Genomic DNA, 21,544 nt, shown 5'->3' on the forward strand with positions numbered 1-21,544 from the left:
GATCAAGATACTCAGAAATTTGAACTGCCACGGCATCCCAGAAAATAATAACCTTTAAGGCCGAGGTCTGAAAACGCCAAGTTAGGATGGAGAGGGGGCGTCACTCAACACTAGGCCTAGTACCATGGGGTTATGATCAGAGAGCTCCCTACCAGGGTTGTCTACAGAGGTAACCAAGGGGTAAAGAGAGGCTGGGCACACTATTCTTTTCAAACTAATACAGATTGTGAGGCGGGGAGTAAAAGAAGTAAAGGCTGACTCCCGGCTGATAGTGGCACCAAGAGTCATGTAGGGACCATTGTTCAGCCATGGTGTTAGGGTGTGGGCACTGGATGTGGGAGAAGCACTATGAAGAGGAGGATACGAGTAATCTAATATCATACTTAAGACACAATTAAAGTCTACCCCAAGCAGCCAGGGAAGGTGTCCCTAATTAGCAAGATGAGTCGACAGCTTCCACAGGAATTGTATCTGGTCAGTATTGGGGGATATAAATGCTCCCTATAATGAGGAACTAGCCATTCAGTTGGGCCTTGAGGAGGACAAAATGGCCAAAGTCAAAGTCAGAGTCAAAGACAGTAGAGAGGACTGAAAGAGGGGGTTCCCCTTTGACCCAGATTAGGGATCCCCTAGCATAAGCAGAGTAATTAGTGGTGAAAATCTGACCCCTCCATCTTCTCTGAAGCCTGTCACCTTCTACTTGGGTAATATGGGCTTCCTAACACAGCGCTTTGTGAACTTCCCTGTGCTTAAGGAAATCATGCATTCTGTAGTGTTTGGAAGGAGTGGGCATCCTCCAAATGTTCTAGGAGATAAAATGGAATGTGTGGTCGTGACATGGTGTGGGTTAACTGGGTGTTGCTTTGTCCCTATCAAGAAGGTGAAAGCTACTCTTAGGAAGACCAGAGCGTGTCAATGTAATCATGTGGGAGAGAGAGGGAGGAGCACCATTTTCCATAATCTGTCAACCACAGAAAATGCAAGCAAAACAAGACACTGATGTAATATCACAGGCAGAGGGCAACTATCCGACTGTCCAAACCTTCAAAACCAGAAAGCCTAGAGAGCACAGGGGTGCGATCAAGGTACCATAGGTAATCTAACAAAGGCTGAGGATTTGCTGTAAAGACAAAATAATGGGTGGCCTCATTACAGATGAACTGGATAGGAGACAGGGCTGAAGAGCACCCCCAGGAGTACCTTCAGAGGTAGCCACCACCGGATTGACCACATCAGAGGAGCTCAGAACCCTGGCCCCAACCCCCCAAAGAAGAGGAGGAGTCTCCCCAGGCAAAGTACCAGAGGGCCAGGGACGAGGGCCGTATCCAAGGGATCAAGATGAGGGTCATCTTGTGGAAGATGCTTCTCCTGGGACAATCCCCTCAAGGAACCCGGGAGAAGGCACAAGCAAACACAATGTGAGAGACCATGTGGGAGGCCACTCTAAATTATGTAGACAGGCCATGCTTGGAGGGAATCTTGAGTATTGGATGATGTTTGAAGCAGAGTCCCCATCCAGAATGCTGAGGAGGTGCCAAACTCGTCCATCTGTGAGTCACGGAATGTTGCTGCAGCGTTCCAGGCTGAACAACGGCTGGCCTGGACCTGCTCCTGAAAAGGAGGTGAGGGAGAATTCAAAGCGCTGCCAGAACGGTTCCCAGGTCAACGGTGCTTAAGGAGCCTGGAGCAACTAATATGAGATGGTGCCTGTGCAGAGAAGCCTTGGCTATCCACCCAGTCCCAGGTCTCCAGAGGGTCCAGAAAGAAGTGAGCTTTGTAGTCCAGGATGATTTTAAGCTTTGCTGGGAACAAAAGAGCATATTTGATGTACTTCACGCAGCTTGCGTTTCACTCCTAGAAAGGAGGCCCTTTGGCATAGGACCACTAGGGTATAATCCAAGAAAATAAGGATGTGATGATTGGCGTAGAGAAGTAATCAAACTGCCTGGCCCTTCTCAGAATTGCGTCCTGGTCTTTGAAATGAAAGATTTTGTCTGCCATGGGTATGCCCCTCACATGGAGAGTAACAGGAGGGTACACTGTGAGACAAATTCTATAGAGAAGCACTGTAGAAAAGTTTGGGGAGGGACTACTCTGTTGAGGCACCGCTCGAAAAACACCACCATGTCACAGCCTTCCATAACCTCTGGAAGCCCCACCACCCACATATTGCTTCTGCAAAGAGCCCCTCAGTGTCCTCCGTACATCCTTCTAGGAAGCGGACATGGTCTGTGAGTTCTTGGAGTTGTTGATGGAGATCCCTTGTGTAGGGAAGTAGGTCAGACAGCAGTTTCACCAATCGTCATGCGATCCACAAGTTTCCGGTGGTCAGCGTGCAGAAGAATCTCATCCACATAGGCCTTGACAGAGATTCTAGATGTATCGAAAGCTTTCAGGATTATCTCAAAATCGTCTGAGTATGCACAAGAGGTGCCGGGGTGGCCAGCGCAATGGCACATGGAGGCGACTGCAAGGCTGGCTTTGGAGCTTTAATGCATCCCATGATGGACAACAGTAGCGGGAGTCCAAGGAAGAAGGGGGGGGGGGGGTGTTGGGAGGGGGGAAAAGCCCGCTTGATGTATCAGGGTAACAGGTGAGACGCCTGAGAGTGACTCTGTACAAGCAGTCCAGAGCCCTCCAATGGACAGTGATGTTTTCATTTCCCAGCCATGACAGTAAAGGAGAGCAGTGAGATAGTCAAGGCTGATGTGGAGAAGCAATCCTCTCTGGGGAATGAGGCCAAGTTAACCGTAGACTTCTATCAGTAGCTCAAGGATGCGCTACCCTGATCTGTGTGGGAAGCTATGACCCTTTATCTGAACTTAGGGCACCGCTTCAGACGTCAGAGATGATAGCAGGCAAGGCAGGTCTGGTTATTGATCTGAGAAGGGAAGGGAGGGGGGTCTTAGCATCTCAGAAATGTCCCCCCCTCGCCGGGTCTCTTCATCTGGGGGCTGATAAGCTGGTCAACAAAATAATCTCAGCCTCCTTGGTCATGATCCTGCTGGAGACCAGTTGGGGGCCAGTATCCCGAGTGCAGTGAGTGTGCCGGGACCCCGTGGGAGGGTGAGGATGGTCTCCTCACACAGATTAAGTTATGTCTGAGGCTGTAGGCCTCCCCCACCTTGAGCGGAGGTCAATGCAGTCAGCAAACTGAGCAGGCGGGAGGCACCGCACCGCCAATCAGTCCGACAATTCATGGCATCAGGTCGGCAGAGTCACTCACAGACCAGGGAGCAACGCAGGGCCCTCATGTCCACTGCTGAGCAGCTGCTCACCCCGCAGCCACCAGGGGTATCCAGGAAAGCCCCGCAGCCTAAGCTGATCACAGGCCTGTATATGAATGGGGCGGCTGCTGGCTGCCAGGTGCCTGCTCATGCAGCGCTGTGGACTGCTATGACACTGACCTCCCACGCCTTGCGTCGACACTTTTAGGGAACGGGGACAGTCGCAAGTATACCTACCAGGTATCTCGCCCTCTATGAATGATCAGAGCGAGTCAGGGACTCCTGGAACCCATCAAATGTAACGGATGTTGAAGCCTCAGACCGGGAGCATTCAACTTATGCTGCCAAGATGATGGCCTCTCAAGCCATGTTTCATGGCCCAATAACACTTTATTTAGAGCTATTGTATTAATAAATACGCAAACATACACTTATCACTGCAGTGCAAAGGTCAAAGTTAAGTTTAATATCACAGTACAACAAAAGAGACATCAGAAATTCACGCTTTACTACCATAGTTTGCAAGTACCAATCACTTTACAAATGGAAACAACTCTCCTAATCGTTTTAATAGCCTCGCTCTTTCTTTCCTCCCACGTTCCTCTCCCTCACCTTGCCTGCTTCCCCCCACGCCCTGTATTGCTTACACCACTGCATGCTCCTTGTTGATTCCTCCACCACCCCTCGGGTTCCCCAGTGTTGCTTCTGCCGCCAGGTCCTCCATGTTGATTCTGACTCCCCACCCTCCGTGTTGCCTCCCCTCCACCTTAACCTCAAAGAGAGAAAATCGCTCTTGCACTACTATTTTTACGGGTAGAGAGAAGGCACACAAAGTTACTGACTATTTTATGGTGCACATTATACAGAGCACCGACACATACCAGGTGGTGGGACACCTTTGCTCTGATGGTCTCTCACTAGCACACTCCCCACGCATATACAAATGCAGGGGGCTGCACTTTCTCATACAGGCCCCTGAAGCCTGGAAGGACCTCCTACAACACATCAGAGCCTCCTCCTCAATCCCTGGCTTTCTGAGTAAGCCCCCAGGGCTGGCCTCACACTCCTGCTGCACATTGCCTGGTCCCCCCATGGGTTATTAGAGCGCTACAAAAACACGGATAACACAACACAAAACTTGGTATTATTGTGTAATTATAGGGCACATGGGGGCTCTTTGTGCTTGGCTCTATCAGTTAGTAGCGTCCAGTCCTGGACAAAAAGGGATCAGGTTACCTCAGTTTCTAGGTAAGAATACTGTTGTTGAACCCATGAACTGAATGGTTTGCTGCTTAAAGAGCATGTCCAAATTACATCTAAGTCTGGGATTTAGAACACGAGTGTCCAATGTAAGCACAGGAGGGGCCGATCCAGTCACACTAGAAAATGTTCACATAATAAAGGTAAATATGACTCTTTCTCGTAGTTACTATCCCAAAATGTTAGCATGAATCTAGCTTTAATGGACCTAGGTAAGAGGTGTGTGTACTTGACCACCATTCCCTCCTTTGTTCCTCCTAAAACACCAATATCCACAGACCATTTCAATGTTTCCAACAATCAGTATAAAATAGGTAAAAGTACTAAAATGGCTTTGTTGCTTCAGTGTGATTACAAGCTAGAAGGTGAGCGCGTATACACTGTGCTGTAAAATTAAATCTATAGAAAGCTCATCAACTCACCTGAAGCAGACAAAGGAGGAAATCATGACCCATTTAACTCCTCGACGTTCGCAATATAAGGAGGAGATATAATATGTTTTACACAGTTTCATACTAATGTTGTTTTAAGTATCCTAAAGATTTCTTTAGTGAAGGGCTAACTTTAATGCCTGCGAACGCTGCTTATTTGGTACACGCCATTTGTACACATAACTAATTATCAACTGTCATTCTAAAAGGAAAACCTTCCTAGCGGCTCAGGTCATTCTGGGATACAGTTACGGACTGATTTGATTAGCAAATAAAGATTTGCATCTTTTTCTGTTGTGTCATAAGACTTTTTTCACCCTGGTTAGCTCCCCATGTGATCCTGTGAACATGAAGGAAGCACGCAGAATTAGTGTAGACACGCCCCATGCCTAAAGCAATAGTACTACTGAACACAAAAAAGAGAGAAACTGGTTACTAAAAACAGTCAATTTATACTTACAGCTCTAATACTGCTCTCTCACCTATTTCCTTCATTTTCCCTCAGCAAAATGATGACATCACATTTTATTTGATTAATGAAGCTGAAAAGGCATCTCCACACTAAAGTGATTGGTTAAACTATATAAGGAGAAAATGCCTAACCTCCTGTGCGATGCTCCACATGACTGGTGTATGGAGAATAAAGGGCCAATTGGGTTAAGAATGTCACAACAGTAATCCAAAATCTAAATAAACACAAAGCAAGGGAACATTCTGGTGATTGTTAGTGATGGAAGAATGGGTACAGAGAGCCTCTTTCATTTCTTTACATTGGCCCCTTTAAGAGATAAGAAGAAACTTGTGCAGTCTACAGGCCATATTGGCTCACTATTGCCCCTTTAGGATTTGATAGCTTAGTTGTCACCAGACCTTATGTGATCAACTGAAAAAGAGCTTTCAGAAGGAGAGAGAGGAGTGTAGGCTACACCCACATGCTGCTTTCCGGAGTACAGCATGTGAGTACGCAGAAGAGGTGTGCTTTCGCCGAAAGTTCTTGTACTGCACTTTTTACCTCTTTGGAAAGCTTAAGCTCTATAAAGCAGGAATGATTTGGTCATGGTGGCAAGCCAATGATCAAGGATTTAAGCCGGATCCGCATATTATGAAAAATGATAATAAAGGCAGTATGACTGACATTCATTATGAAAAGCATGGTAAAGTCAAAATGTATTTAGGTGTGGACTGTTATTACTCTGTATTAAAGCCAGCAGAGAGGTATTTTGTTATCTTTAGGGTCGATTTTCGTGGCACTATCCCTTATTAGGACCTTTTAATAGAGGTGGTAGATTGTTTTGACAGTTGTAATTTGGGGTTTTTATAATAGTATGCCGGATGGCTGCCTAATTATGCTCTCTTCGGTATACCTGTGTTGGTTATGATGTCAAGTCAATGGTAAAGGCTATTGGCCTTTTTGGTTAACGAGGAAACGTTAGGTCAGCTTCCATAAACGTAATCTGCCTATTTTGAAACTCTATGATAAAGAACCATTAGGTCTAGCTTACTTATTGTGAAAGGCATTTGTTGAAGGATTGGCCTTTTGAGGGTGGGTTTGGTTTCCCATTTATAGGTACCCTTTTATTTCTTTCCTTCTGCTCTTTTCATTTTTGACTGCAATACAGCTCTCCCAGACCGTGCTGTCAGGGGTGCTTGCTTGAGTCCGATTTCATCTGCAGTGCACCTTATCCTGCAAAGCAAGTGGAATCTACACCAGCCAACCATTACAGAATGATACTTTACATAATGTACGATTGCTTCACCATTCCAAGATGGCCAATATATTGATTCTAAACATGGCGGTCATGCTGGAACTAAAACCAACGATACACTATGTACAATACCTTTGCAAGATGTACACTGCTGCCTTGTTTAATTTGTATTGTATGCATATGCCAACTATAGTTAGGCAGAAACGTTTTCTTTTTTCTATTTTTATTCTTTTTATTTATCATTCATATGTTGTTGAGTTTGTTAATAAAGTAGACACCTGCGGAAATCCAGGGAGGTGTGTCTTGCATGGATCCTTCAATGTTTCCTTACCTAGAATACCCTGCAAAGATGTAACATTGAAAAACAAAATTTTTCCATGCAGGTCTGTGATGTAAACTACAGGAATGTGCAGGGATTCACAACCTTCATACCACCCAGCATTCCCACAATTGTACCTATAAAAACGCTACCCCACTTATGTGCCTAGGTCTAGTGCCGGTGTCAGGAACGATTCACACCAAGGTCAATAGTAGTCCTCATGCAAGGACTACCTTTGACCCTCCTGTGATCCATTCCTGTTGCAGACTCTAGGTCCAAGCACACAAGTGAGGTAGCGTTTTTATTGGGACAAGTCGCGGAACGCTGTGTGGTAGGAAGTTTGTGGATCCCTGCACATTCCTGTAGTTTATGTCACAGAAATGCAAAGCGAATTAGTATATTTATTCAACGTTTCACCTTTGGAAGTTATTCTGGGTAAGAAAATGTTGGAGGAATCCACACAAGTGACATACCCCTGGAGTACCCTGGATGCATACTATTCAGAAACATCCGGGTTTGATAGTTTTCCCTACATGGTTGCCAACCCCAGGACTAATTAGTACATCTACCACAGCTATCATTATCAACGCAATATGTTTTGGGTCCTTCTCATGGCGGGCACTTGGCCCACCCACACAAGTGAGGTACCATTTTATCCAGAGACCTGGAGGAACTCTGGGTGGTAGGGAATTTGTGCTTGCCTGGTGATCCCACAACGTTCCCACACAGAAATGTGAAGAAAATGAGACGTTTTAACTAATTTGAGGTTTGCAGGGTATTCCGGGTAAGGAGATGTTGGGGGATACACACAAGTCACACCTCCCTGGATTTCCCTGGGTGTATAGGTTTGAGAAATGTCTGGGTTTGGTAGATTTCCATAGATGGCTGCCGAGGTGGGGACCAAAAACGCAGGAGCCCACTTTGCAAAACTAGGTTGTTTTGCAGTAGATCATTTTGATGTCTTCACAATAGGTTTTGGGCCCTTCCCTGTTGCGGGCACTTAGCCCACCAACATAAGTGAAAAACTGTTTTTCTCTGGAGACTTAGGGGAATGTTAGGTGCTAGGAAATGTGTGGTTACATGCAGATTCCAGGACTTTTCCTCTCTTCAAAGAAATACAGGGAAAATGTGTTTTTATGCGATGTTTGAGGTTTGCAGAGGATTGTGGGCAATTAAAAAACAAAAAAATGGCGAGAATCATGCAAGTCACCCCACCCTGTACTCCACCGGGTGTCTAGTTTTAAAAAATGAGCTGGTTTGGTGTGTTTCTCTAGATGCCAGCTAAGCTGGGGCCCAAAATCCACAGCTACCCACATTGGAAAAACACATTGTTTTTCACTGGAACAATTTAATGTGTCTATGTTGTGTTTGGTGCCCTTTCCTGTGACAGGAACCTGACTTACCCACACAAGTGTGGCACTGGTTTTTGCAGGAGAAATGGGGGAATGCTGGGTACTAGGACATTTCTGACTGCCTGAAGATTCCAGAGCGTTAGCTCAACGAAATTCAAGGAAATCTTTTTTTAGACAAAATTTGAGCTTTGCACCGGATACTGGGTAAAAGAAAAGAAATGGTGAGAGCAGTGCAAGCCACCACATTCTGGATTTCCCTAGGTGTCTAGTTTAAAAAATGTACATGTTTGCAAGGTTTCCCTAGGTGCCAGCTGAGCTAGGGCCCAAAATGCACAGCTCAGAACATTGCAAATAAAGGGTCACGTTTCAGTGAAAAATGTGATGTATCCATGTTGCATATTGGGCCGTTTCCTGTCATGGGCACTAGAACTACCCACACAAGTGAGGTGCCATTTTTATCGGGAGACTTAGGGGAACAGAATAGTATAACAGGAGTTATTACGAATTGTATTTTTCTGGATGTGTGCCTTCCAAATGTAAGCCAGTGTCGAAGAAAGAAGACCTTTTATGAAATGCCCTCTAATTCATACGCTAGTATGGGTGTCCACAAATTCGGAGATGTGAAAAAAAACCACTGCTTCTAAACTCGATTTCTTGTGCCCATTTTGGAAATACATAGGTTTCCTTGATACCTATTTTTAACTCTTTAAAAGTGAATTGCTCTATACCTGGTACACACTGAAAGCAGCGAAAAGGTTAAAAGATGATACTCTGAGTTGACGTGACATGTGGATGGATTTGGGCTCTGTTGTCTACAAGGAAGCACATTTTTAGTTGCTTAAAGAGCCTTAAAATTGAAATACCCAGATCATATTTCAAAGCGTAGGCTTAAATGTGATGTAGCAAGAAAGTAGATAGTTTTCAGTGAAACAATTAAACATTTTTGCGCAAGGCGACACAGCTTCGCCACTTAGACCGATTTGCAACGATAAGGGACACAGACCAGTGCAGCATGCAAAAAGGCATAATATGAAATCTGTTAAAAAGCCTTCACCACATGCAAGCGGACAATAAACATCCCATCGAATAAAGCCTTGAAACAAACACAACACAGCATCTGAATCTGGTCAGACCGACACCCAAGCCCTAATGGTGTCTCACCAAAACACTGCATGCTCTGCTCATTGCAACTGCCTTACTGAGGAGCAGTCAATGTCACATACGTGTTCATGTTGGTCAGTAACTGTGTTAACAATGAATCACAAGACATTTTACCCCATTGTTACACCTTTTGCATTTCCCTATCCTAGAAGACAATATCGACTTTGAAAGGGAAATGCTGTGGCTCCAACCGTGATAATACATTATCCTAAATATTTTTAAAGCTTAACTTGTGCATCAAATCCTCCAAAATGGTTTCAGTTATATAGGAAGAGATAACAGGAATCTGCAGTACAAAATCAAATTGATGCCGCAGGAATGAAAATCCGCACCAAGTTTGCAAGAACCAAAAAAAATGCCCCACATTTGCATATTGCCTTTCCTAAAAACAATGTTTTGGCGAAATTTTATTTTTTAAAAAAAGGGGCGGGGTAATAAAAAAATGCACGGATTAGTTTACACTGGTGAAACACACCTGAAAACAAGTGAGGTCACTTATGCTCAGGCCCCCTGCCCCTGCTCAATATGCATACATTAATGGGCCGGCCCAGCGAGAGAAAGGGAGTGACACCTCTGCTCGTTCCTAAATGGGAGGTAATGGTCGCCCATCTACCTCGAGAAAGGCCACTCAGGCACCCACTGGGCCGCTGGCGGTATCCGAACAATGCAGAAACCACCCAAATCGGCCCCCCAGACTGTAAAAAAAGCAGCCCACAGCTGGAACTAGGACACTGGCCCCTCGGGCATTGCCCGGATGCCCGCATTACCAATCCGACGCTGTTCAAGGTAAATATTTAAACCCCTTTTAAAAGCACATAAGAACACATTTAAGTTAGCTGGTCACCTTATTCCTATTTAGAGTGAGTTGCTGTGAAATAAAAGTGTAAAGTCACCACAAATGAGATTAACACCCATATAGTCTAACATAGAAAGATTCACCAATTATTTTAATGCATTTATCATATCTCTAATCTACATGTCTGGAAAAAATAATTATTGAATTGAAATGGTATAACGTGTTCAAGGAAGTGAAGATTTTCCATGCAAGTTTTTTTCCCAAGAATAGCAAAACCAATAGAAGTTTAATTTATATTTTTTTTGCATTTCATCAATATGGTGGCCCATTTGTGCAAAGAATGTGCACTTGTTGGGTCAGGAAAAATAGGGGTACTCTAAGAAAGGTAGGAAAACCTCCAATTTCTTCGCAGATAGGGTTGTATGAATTAGATTAACGTGTAAATCTTCATAATACACAGCCCTATGCCACAAATCATAGGATTTACAAAATTTGTTAACTTGGGCTGATGTGTATAGCCTGATGTATGTCTTGCCAACCTGCCTGATAATGAAGTTGACTCTGTATTGCAGGCATTTTAAATATTACCAGTCTTTAATTCATCCATCAAATATGCTTGTCAATGGTAAACAATAGTAAAACAAAAGTCTACAGGCATAGAAGCTTTAACATCTCTCTAGCATATTTCTTGGCCATATCTTGAAAACCCACACTAGGAGATAGGATTACCGTAGCAGTAGGACTACAATTTAGCATTGACGACGGAGGCACAGAATTACATAACCGACAGCGCTCAAACACACAGAAAATCAGACAAAGAGGGTTAAATACAAATGTTGCTATCTGTGCAAACTTAATTGCTTTCTGCTAGGGGCTGCTAACTAATTGAGAACTGCAAAACATGAAATCTTGTCTGTCTTTCTGCATAGTGAATCCTCTCTTAAAATACTGACCTGCTTAATTTACTGAAATTTGCTGAGTCGGGTGGTGAAAACCCAGGACTGTCACAGCAAATCTTGGCTGCCTGGTCACCCTATGAAACAGCAGTTTTGCAAATTTACCTAATCGCAGCTGAGACACTTGTGCAAGAATAGGACACCAAGAACTCCAAAACTCTCTCGGATGAGCATATTCAGTTGGATTTCAGCCCATTTGGCATCTACAAATACTGGCAAGCGTGGGTTCATATAAAGATTCTGGCTCAATTACTTCACACAAAAAATCAAGAATAGACCCCTACTTTGGCAAATGTGTCATGGTGCTAACACAAAATTCAAAATTAAATCTCAGATATACTGCAATATCTACCAGAAAGACATTTTAACATCTTTGACCAAAATTCAGCATATAATAGCTCCTTCATTTCCATCTACTTTCCTTCCGCTGTCTTTTCACTAGAGAACAGGGAGTATGTGGATGAGGTGTAATTAAGTTCCCAAATCTAAAATGCATCAATCTTCACTCATCTAGGTCTTGCATGCGGCATCGAAAGTCAGAATGTTCTTCCACAAAATACCATACGTTTGGAACACAAGATCAAACACTTTTTGGAAAGAAAAGAAAAAAAGACTTACTACTGCGCACAGTCAATCAACTGGTACTCGTTTGACCTTTCGTAGCACGCCCTTACTCCTTCATCATTCCATAGCTTCTGTGCATGGTCAAAGAACTCCTGAAATAGAAAAAAGTATGGATTACACAAGTACTTCGGCCTGTAGGAAAGTTTTTATAGTTTCTGCGAGAAGATATTTAACAGAGAAAAGAAAGACGAGGAATTGGAATGTAATACGCTACAAGATATGGATCCCATTCCCAACTGAGTTGAAGACCATCCTACACACACCAACCAATTATATGATGGGCTTCCAAATAATCTTTACAACAATATTGAGGACTTGCACCACAGTTCTAACAATTGAGTGACCGCAACTCTAAGATGGTGAAAGACAGGGAGAAGTTCTACTAAAGCTAGAAAAAAATATGCTGGGTCTAAACTAGACAGCTTCACATAAACTGATAACACAACGATGTTCAAAATAAACACTTCCTTTTCCTCCATACTGGCATTACATCAATGATAACAATCGAAAGACACTTGCCAATCATTGTATCCTTACCCATCTGAGTGTTTGCTCAACACCCATATCTGTCAACAGGAAAAAGCCATCGCTGTAAACAACTTTGAAAGGAAGGTAAGGCAGATCACAGCAAACACAAGAGGTCACCATCGACACTGATCACGCTAGCACCTGACAGTACTTTCACTTGGATTTCAAAATGAAGTTTCAAAGTATGAAAAACACCATGCATGTACAAGCTCATACAAGCCCCTTTTGGCTGCCACAACACATTTAAATAATTACGTATTCACAGAATATAGTGCTCCTATAATGCCTACTTTACACAAAAGTTGAAATGCTAGCAAATGTAGACCCGTTCAACCTGATAGATCCCATAAAACTCCATGCCAAGACCACATGCCATCAGGAGCACCATCAGTCAATCCAGTTATTAAGCTAACAGTGCTCTGGATTTTGGAAATTGTAATTTTAGTTTTCCTATAGCAGTCATGGCTGCCACACTAAAGAGGTGGTGAGGCGGGTGGAGGGGGCACGGGGGAGCGCGCGTTTGGGGGGGTATAATAAATACATTTAAAATAAAAACTTACCTGGAGCTGCCTCCTGTGTCGCACTTGGCATAGTCCTTCCTCATCCCAGCAAGCACTGGGGCCACGTCACGGACTCCCTGCAATCCCCGCACTGCTCTCACGCGGGAGCAGCGTGGGGATTGGTCTGAGCAGGCAGAAAAGACACCCTGCTCAGACCAGAGTCTGTGGGGTTTCTCCAGCCCGGCTGCTCAATGCAGCAGGGCTGGAGAAAACCTAAGTGGGCATGTGTGTTTTGGTTAGCCTGAGATGGCCATCCAAAATACATAAGCGCACTTAGGGAGTGGAGTGCACGGTGCACTCCTCTTCTCTATGTCACGCCACTCCCTTTGCAAGCTGGCTCAGAGCAGGAAAATGAAAAATAAAACAATGACATTGTTTTATTTTTCATTTATTGGCTCTGAGCCAGGCAGTGGGGCAATGCTCCTCCGCCATTGCTGAGGAGCTACCACTGCACTATAGTAAGGAGGAGCCTAGGAGTGAGTCTCTGCCAAAAGAATGTATCTTGGCATCAGAGGAGCACAGCATTCTTCCATCAGCAAATGCTTACTGAAATACTGACTGTGCCAAAGATCTCCCACCTTGCAGAGCCCCAGAGGTAAGAAAAAAAACCTACACAGTTGGTTTTGGAATCAACATCCTACTTTATGTATTGTAATTGCATTTATATAGTGCTTACTACCCCTGATGAGGCGTCAAAGCGCTTTTTAGGCAAGTAGCACCCTACTCCGGAACCCATAAAGGATTAGAGGTGAATTAGTATAGTGAGATATGAAAGTAATTTGAGTGGTGGATATGTTAGTCAGTTATTTGGATTTAGAAGGATAGTGGAGGGATAAACAAGGGAAAAGGTTTTTATTTATATAATACTTGCTACTCCTGATGGGGTGTTGAAGCGCCTTTTCAGCGAGTAGCATGCTACTCCAGAATTTATAAAGGATTAGTGACAAATAGTGAAAACAATTTATAATGTTCCATAATTTTTTTCTTTAGACTGCTAGAAAATGCCCTCGCCTGCCCGATATGATGGAACAGGCTCTCTTTACAAGCGGGAGTCAATCTGCCAGGGACACAAGAACGAAAGGGCCTCTGCAAGGCAGCCACACGTCACCGTAAAGGAAGGCTGAGTGCACAAGCACCATGGGTTACATGTGATACGTGTGCATCAATTATAAAGTCTGTCAATTGTTTGGATAAAAAAACATGTAACATTTAAGTACTCCTTTGCATTCAATTCCCTGCAGGCCTTGAGTCTGTCAGGCAAACAAGTCATGCAAGTCTGTTACCCAGTTGCCCCAAGGTCAGCATTTGGTCCATCACCATCTCTCTTCCAGCCTCGCCCCATACATGATATGTTACATACAAAAGACAGAGCCAGTCAAAAGTTCATGATGACAGAGCTTCTGAGGCTACAAATTCAATAACTAGAAACATTTTGCCAGAAATATCAAGGTTATAAACTGAAATCAAATGGAAAGTTTGCCCGAGCCAGCAAAGAGGGATTCCACTGAATGACACAGGGGGACAAGGGAAGCTGAAGTTCTGTCTGTTGCATCTCACCATCTGTCAATATCCAGCAACTGGTGCTGCACATGGGCACAGAGAGGCCTGTTCTTTCCCTTTCCCCGCTTGCCAAGAGTTTGGCAAGGATCTAGAGGACACGCTTTTCCCTAATATGCCAGGACAGAAGTTACAATAACAAATCATCATCTCCTGGAATATTTGAGAGTATTCTATGTCTCTCCTCCGAGATTCGAGAGAAGCAAAGAAACATCATCCCTTCTAGGAGGCACAAACAGATGGGGAAACTTCGAGGGGTTTACAACACTAGCAAAGAAAGCATGAGAAAGAGGGCGTGAAAGGTGACAGAACAGATGAAATGTCTAGGCAATACCAATAAAAACCCCTGAAAATGGCAGGGGGCTGAAGGAGAGAGGGAAGTACATGACATTCATGGGGTTCCCTACTAGAAGACAGAAAACATACAACAAGCATTTGCACAGCCTACAAGTCCCACTTTGTCATCTTGTATTATTATTTTGTACACTTCCACAATGACTATAATGTGGTGCGTAGATGCAACGGGATAGCCATCTAGGAACAATATAACACTAAGTATGCAAAATAATGTTGTTAGTCCATTCTAAGATGGCCACCATGTGTGTTGAGGCAATGAAGCAGTCATCTTGGAAATCTAAAAAATAATGGTGCGTCATGGTTACCAATAGGGATTAGATTTATCAATGCTTGCAAATATTTTACAAGTACAGGCAAAGCCAATAGCTGGATTAATGAGCGGTCTGCGAAGCTCCCTCAAGGGAGGCGGAAGGAGAGACAGGTGGGGTAAGACAGAGAAACTGAGCTACAACTGTGCTCAGTGTCAAAGGAGGGAGAGGGAGGATGATAAGGAGATAGTGTGTTGAGGAGTGAAAATAAGAGGGTGATTAGGAAGGGAGTGGTGGGGAGAGAGAAGGGAAGAAGACAGAGTGTGAGAGAGAGAGGAGCAGGCCATACACTCCCAGCGCATGCCAATGTTGAAAAATCAGAGGTGTGTGAAAAGAAATCTAGCTCCGTGCCATCAGTAGTGGAAGGATATGCTAATCCAATCAGATAGCAATGTTAACCCTAAATATTCCAGGGGCAGGTCACAGTAGTAAGGAAAGCTATTTAATCATGAAAAGGGAACTGAAATAAGACAAGAAAGGAAGCAAATCATTAGCAAGAGGCAGACCTAAACACAACTCCAGCTATTTGATATGAAGCATTGGTTATAAAGCAGCCAGCAAAAGTAAGCTGAAAATGTCCATAAAACTGTAAAAACAGAACATTGGCAACAAAAAACAAAATAAAAAGGAAGCAATTCCTGGTCTATAAACGGTATATAAACAATTATTACAAAAGAAGATTACAGAGAAATTGACGTAAACAATAAAAATGAGAGAAAACGTCCATGGAACTCAACACCCCAGAACTCCACCTTGCGGACAGTGGCGGCTAAGAAAAGCTCCATTCTCTTAACACTTTATGTGGATAGGAACTGAGACCGAGGCCTCAGAGTTCAGACTTCTCAAAATGTCAAATAAGGTGAAGTCACAAGGAGGACCATGTTTATCAGATTCTTTTACATGGGTACCAAAGTAGGTCGGTCAGTATTACTTGAAAAAACATAGCTTGAGGTTCCCATGAAGTATCGCGATTTGAGCAAAGTAAACCTGGTGACTGCGTTCGTCTACTGGGTCTGCCCAGGTTATTCTCTGACATTTCTGAAGAGAAGGAAAAACTGTCTGAAAAGAACACAAAAGGAGAACAGGTTCTGGAGCTATTGCTGGATTCTGCTTAGAGTTCCTCCCTATGCGGATAACAATGCAGGATTGGTTCAGGTGATGAAATGGCGCTCTGATGATACTCAACTCATTTTCTTAGTCTCTGTCTGTGCCAAGTCAAAGGAAGCTATTAATGATAGCAGACTGCTACAAGGGATGTTAGAGCCAAGTAGAATGTAATGTTGCAATGAATCACTAGGTCCATAAACAACTATGAAATATAGGCTCTGTAAATGCAAACTCAGTCAGACAAAACTTTAAAACTAAAGAGGGAGGAAGAGAGACTTTAAATATTGATATAGACTTTCGACACAGAGAGATAGACTGATATCCTTTCATTATAACCTGAAAAATGTCCATCAATATCAACGGATAATCTTCACTACACATGAAAGGTCTAAAAGGCAAATAGGAACCTGCTACAAGGTTAAAAGTAAACTTCAAAGAAATGACTCTACTCCTAATATGCCTTGGATTCCTTCCACTGTCCCCAAAGCTAAACCTTGCAGTCACTAAAACGTTGCATGACACAACACAGCTTGCAGGCGGATGTATTAAAATGGAAACCTGTGCTTCACTGCAGGATTGCTTCTCGGCTGTCACTGCAGATGGACAGGCGCCTAATTGATGCACTCCTATTGTGCGGTGAAGAGCATGTAGATGTTCACTGGTAGAGGAAGGACCTGTCAGAACCTGAACGGGCTAGTCTCCACCACCTGCTCCACTGGTTTGAGACCATTGAGTTATCGTCACCTTGTCTAGTGTCGGCCAGTACGTGCTCTTTGAAGAGTGTCATTGTTCAGTGTTGAAAAATGTCTTGGGCTTCCCCACCCAGGATGTGACAGCGCATAGCAACCATATGCCCGCATTGTAATTATGAAAGACAAAGGTTTTCCATGTGGTTGAATGGTCATATCATCTGTCGGATGTAATGTTAAAGGGTTCTACTAATCAATGTGAAGAATGAGAACACATTGCCGTGCACATACATCAATATTTAAATCCACATAAATTGGCTATCCTATCCTTGAGGCAAAGTAGGAACTGGGTGCTTCAAACAGATTTATTCAATTAGAGGTGGTAGCCACTCTATCGGTACCACCATGTTCCTTACATTCAGCCATCAGCGTGAGAATTGTTTATCTAAGTGTTACAATCTTTTTTAACGTAAAGGATAATGAACTATTCGTATCTTGGTCTATCTGCTACATAGCGTAGCATTAAGAATGCACAACCCTTAGGCCAAGTTTCATCACTGCCATGCCAAACATTTGGACCCTGCTAGACTTTATTAATTCATTATATGCAGAAGGTACAAGTACAGGATAAACAAATTGCAGTTTCCTTGAAAGTCCAAAAATATTTCTTTATTCAATTTATGTTTCTTTGTTCCACCAAGCCCTTACTGGGCTTTCAAGGCTTTTAAAAAAAAAAAAAACAATTTTTGAAAAAATAATTCTCATTCAATGTTATCATACAATAACCCATAATGTCTATCAAATCCAGTTCTTCTCGATGTGGACAAAACAACAGGCATCTTTTGGAAACAAAATCACAATACGAGCTTCAGTAACAATCAGCCAGAAATTGTACAAAATGGAGCAGCTGGAAGAAAAATTGCCAAGATGAGTTTCGAGACTCCCTGACGCTTTTTCAAGGCTCCAATCCAATATGAAAGTAAAGCTAAACTTCCAAATTCATTGTAAATAGCATATCTCTGGTGCTTCACGTCAAGTCACTGGATATCAGTAATGTCTCATCACGTGTGAACGCCCGCAATGTAGCAAAGATAACAAAGCAAGCAACATCAATTTCTCTCTAAACTAGATTGTTCCACACTGGTAATCCACTCCTCAAACCCAAATACAATCCATTTCATCATACTGAAACACCACGGCAAGATCAGCTTCAGTATTCCGTTCCGTGTCATGATGCTTCACATACCTACTCTGACATATCGAGAGGTGACAGTGGGCAACTATCAACCGTTGGTTCACCTATACGCTGGACAGAGCTTCCCAGGTTTGCCCTATTTTCCTGCTAGTCTTTATGTCTTCAGCATGAAGATGATCAAAGCAAGCAGTCATGTAGCAAGGCTCAGTTAAAGATTTGCTGAATGTTGAGGCATTTACAGAGCTGCTTAATGGTAGTTTAGAAGTACAACCTCAGCAGATCCAGTAACTCAACAGAGCAAGACAATCTCACTGCATAAATCTTGAAAGGTCTTGCGATGCTACTATGAGGTATCCCATGTTGAGAGCCAGTGACATGCTTTTCCATAGAAACCCCCTTCGCACTCCTGACCTCCACAGGGGAGTGGGTCTGCTCTCTCAAGGTAAGGCTTCCAATCCACAGAAGGATTGAATAAACATCACCTCTGCTTTCGTAAAAATCCTGAAAAAAGTTATTTTCATTTCTTAAGTGTTCTCCCAGAGGTTGGTAACACAGTGGTAAGCTTCAAGCAGTAAAGCTGGTTTCCCCTTTTCCCAAGGCCTAAACAATTTTATGGTTTGCCTTATGAGACTATTGATTTTGTAAGGGAGCAAAGCAATTGAGAAATACCACAAAACGCTGTCTTTCATATTCCGGCTGCTAGAAATCACACACGTTGGCTATGGGAAGAGCGGTTGGGGTACAAAGGAAAAGAATACAAGGCATATATAAATTCCAACTAGGTTTGTGTGATTGGAAAGTAGGTGTCCTCACATAAATACGTTTTTTTTTTATAATCACTATTTTGTTTAACAAACTCTGTAATGCAACAGGTATGAGGGACCAAGATTATGGTCACAAAGGCACTCCTTGATCCATCACTCAACTAGATAATTACGTGAAATCTCGCCTGCTACTAATAAAACGAGATTTCATATTAACACAGATTCAGGAAGAGAAGTGTCAGTATTCAACCAGGGACAGTAGGCGTGGAGTGTCAGAGAGGTAGTTCACAACTGTAGTAGTGGTGAGTGAAGGCGAGCAGGAAGGTCTTACTGGTCTAAACAGAGCGGTATATCGAAGGCTTCTGCCATAGTGTTTCCAAACAATGTGGAAGCGTATCGTTGGCGATGAGCAACAGTATGCACACCACATCGTTTTTGGTGGGAAGAACTATAAGTAGTTCATTGGCATTAACAGAACACATGTAATTACTCACCAGAGAGAAGAGAGCGAACTACTGCTTTGGGCCTCCTTAAATATCCAAAAGACTCCATGGTGCCGAAGTGTGTACCGAAAATGGCCCGCACATACAGTGAGCTGCTAGGAGCACGAGTCGCTCAACTGCTGTTGTTTGCACGGGATGGCCTAGACCTAGAAGCCACTGAAAAGATACTTTGACTATTTTTTGAGGTGTCAGTTAATAAACAAGTCCCATCCAATCTACAGTCGCCCTCCAGGTGAAATGATCATCTGGGCTTTCAGAAAGGAGACAAGGGCAGGCAGGATGAAGAGACAGGAAAAGTAAAGGCAGGTCATAGGCAGGACGAAGAGACAAGAAAAGTAAAGGCAGGTCATAGAGAGATAATCAGACTCTAAGAAAGAGAGATACAAAGTAGCAACAGAGAGCCAGGTGGTGGTAAAGGTAGTCAGAGGGAGTGTTCGTAAGAGAAGGGAAGAGAGTCATACCATTAAGAGCCAGAATCCGAGACATTAAGATAAACCAAGCTGGGGCAGATGAATCGGACGAAACAGGGAAAGGAGCAGTTTGCAGAAATAAAGAGGCAATGAAAAGAAAGGGAAGCAAAAAGGCATGCATGGAGTAATAAAAAACAGACATTCGAGAAGTTTAAACATAAAAAATAAACATGCCAAAGAGATAAAGGGGAATAAGTGCCACATACAAGAAGGGCGGAACGCGAACATTAACACACAGAAATGTGGAGAAATCATTTTTTTTTTAAACTAACAAGAAGACAGACTATAAATTAGAATTTAAGACGCAGGAAGAGTATGTTAAAATGAACAAAGTGGATAAGTAAAATATAAATAAAGCAACATGCATGAAAGGTAGGAAAAAACTGTGCTCCATGCGCTCGACCTAAAAAACGTGCCATGCGCGCGCTATGTTCACGCGGGGCCAGGAGATGTGCACACGTACAGAGTGCACATCTCCTGTCCATACGCGTGCACATCTCCTGTCTGGGCGCGCACATGTTTTGTCTCCCTTCACGCACCAAATCAACAACAATAGAGTCTCGCCAAGGCGAAGCAGCGCACGCGCTGCGTTTGCTAGGTGAGACCTAATAAAGTAAGATAAAGCGAGGCCTGGAAGAATACAAACCTTATGAGCTGTACATTTTTGAGTGGAAGTAACTGAAAGGAAAGGCTCAAAGTTAAAAAGTGAGATGTCACTCATAAGACACAACCTGAGAGAGATAAGAAGATGTGAGAGAGCAATACTAGAGTCAGCACATTGTTGCTGTGTGTTCGGGTTTCACTTTTGGGGCTGCAAGGGATTGCAGAAGGGAAGAACAAAATTACACCAAACCAACACACAGTTGACCACTAACAGTGCCTATACTGGTGACCTCATGACGCTCAAATTTCAAATGAAACTCACAAAGCACAGGCCTACTTAAATCCCATGTAAAGAAGCACCCTCGTCATGTCTTCACCGTCCTATTAAAGATGTAAGACTCCCAAGCGACTGCAGTCAACTCTTATCACACTGACCACCAGAATGGAAACGGCGCTGGCTGCCACCAGAGTAAATATTCAAATACATTATCCTAAACCTCTCTAGGGAAGATCTGAAACAATATGCTTGCAACATTTTTGTCAAGAAGTGACTGCCTACAATTAATGCTACTACATGGACTACAGTGTAACTAATGCAAATTAACAGCACTGCAGAACTCTCACATACCAGACCACTACGCCCCAATCCCATGTCGTGATCATTGACCCATAAGTGCTATCAAATCCATTCTTGTTGCGCTAACATGTATGAGTGGTTGGGACCTTCACAATTTACCCATCAGCTTCAGGCGAGCCAAATACAGTGAAAGGATAGTTCCATAAAGAAGAAATTCAGGACAGATAATGTGCCTTTAAAAAAAATATAAATTATGATTTGGAAAGTGCTTTTCCGCAGCCCATCCTCTTCTGAGTGCCGGGCAAAGTACGGTGAAGGCATTCTGGTCTGGCAAAGTGGGCCAAAGTCACAGGACCAGTAGCAGATGGGGGCTTTCAATGTTATTCTGAACTGTAAGCGGTCCGGTTCAAGATAGGGGGAATGTAGGGGGGGTTTGGACACAGATCCTTGGAGGAACTGTAAATCTATTACATATCATCTGTACCTGGCCTGGG

General features: G+C 43.4%; 1 protein-coding gene across 2 annotated transcripts in view; it reads right to left on the minus strand.

Annotated features, from left to right (window-relative positions):
- The window catches only part of GNAL (G protein subunit alpha L), a 796,854-nt gene that overhangs the window by 237,277 nt on the left and 538,033 nt on the right, over window positions 1-21,544 (minus strand). For both annotated transcript variants that reach the window (XM_085606070.1, XM_085606069.1), the window contains exon 5: window positions 11,827-11,924. In XM_085606070.1, coding sequence (XP_085462196.1) covers window positions 11,827-11,924 — 98 coding nt within the window. The remainder of the gene's footprint in view (window positions 1-11,826; window positions 11,925-21,544) is intronic.

Source organism: Triturus cristatus, chromosome 5_1 (assembly GCF_964204655.1).
Source record: "Triturus cristatus chromosome 5_1, aTriCri1.1, whole genome shotgun sequence".
Classification (NCBI taxonomy): Eukaryota; Metazoa; Chordata; class Amphibia; order Caudata; family Salamandridae; genus Triturus; species Triturus cristatus.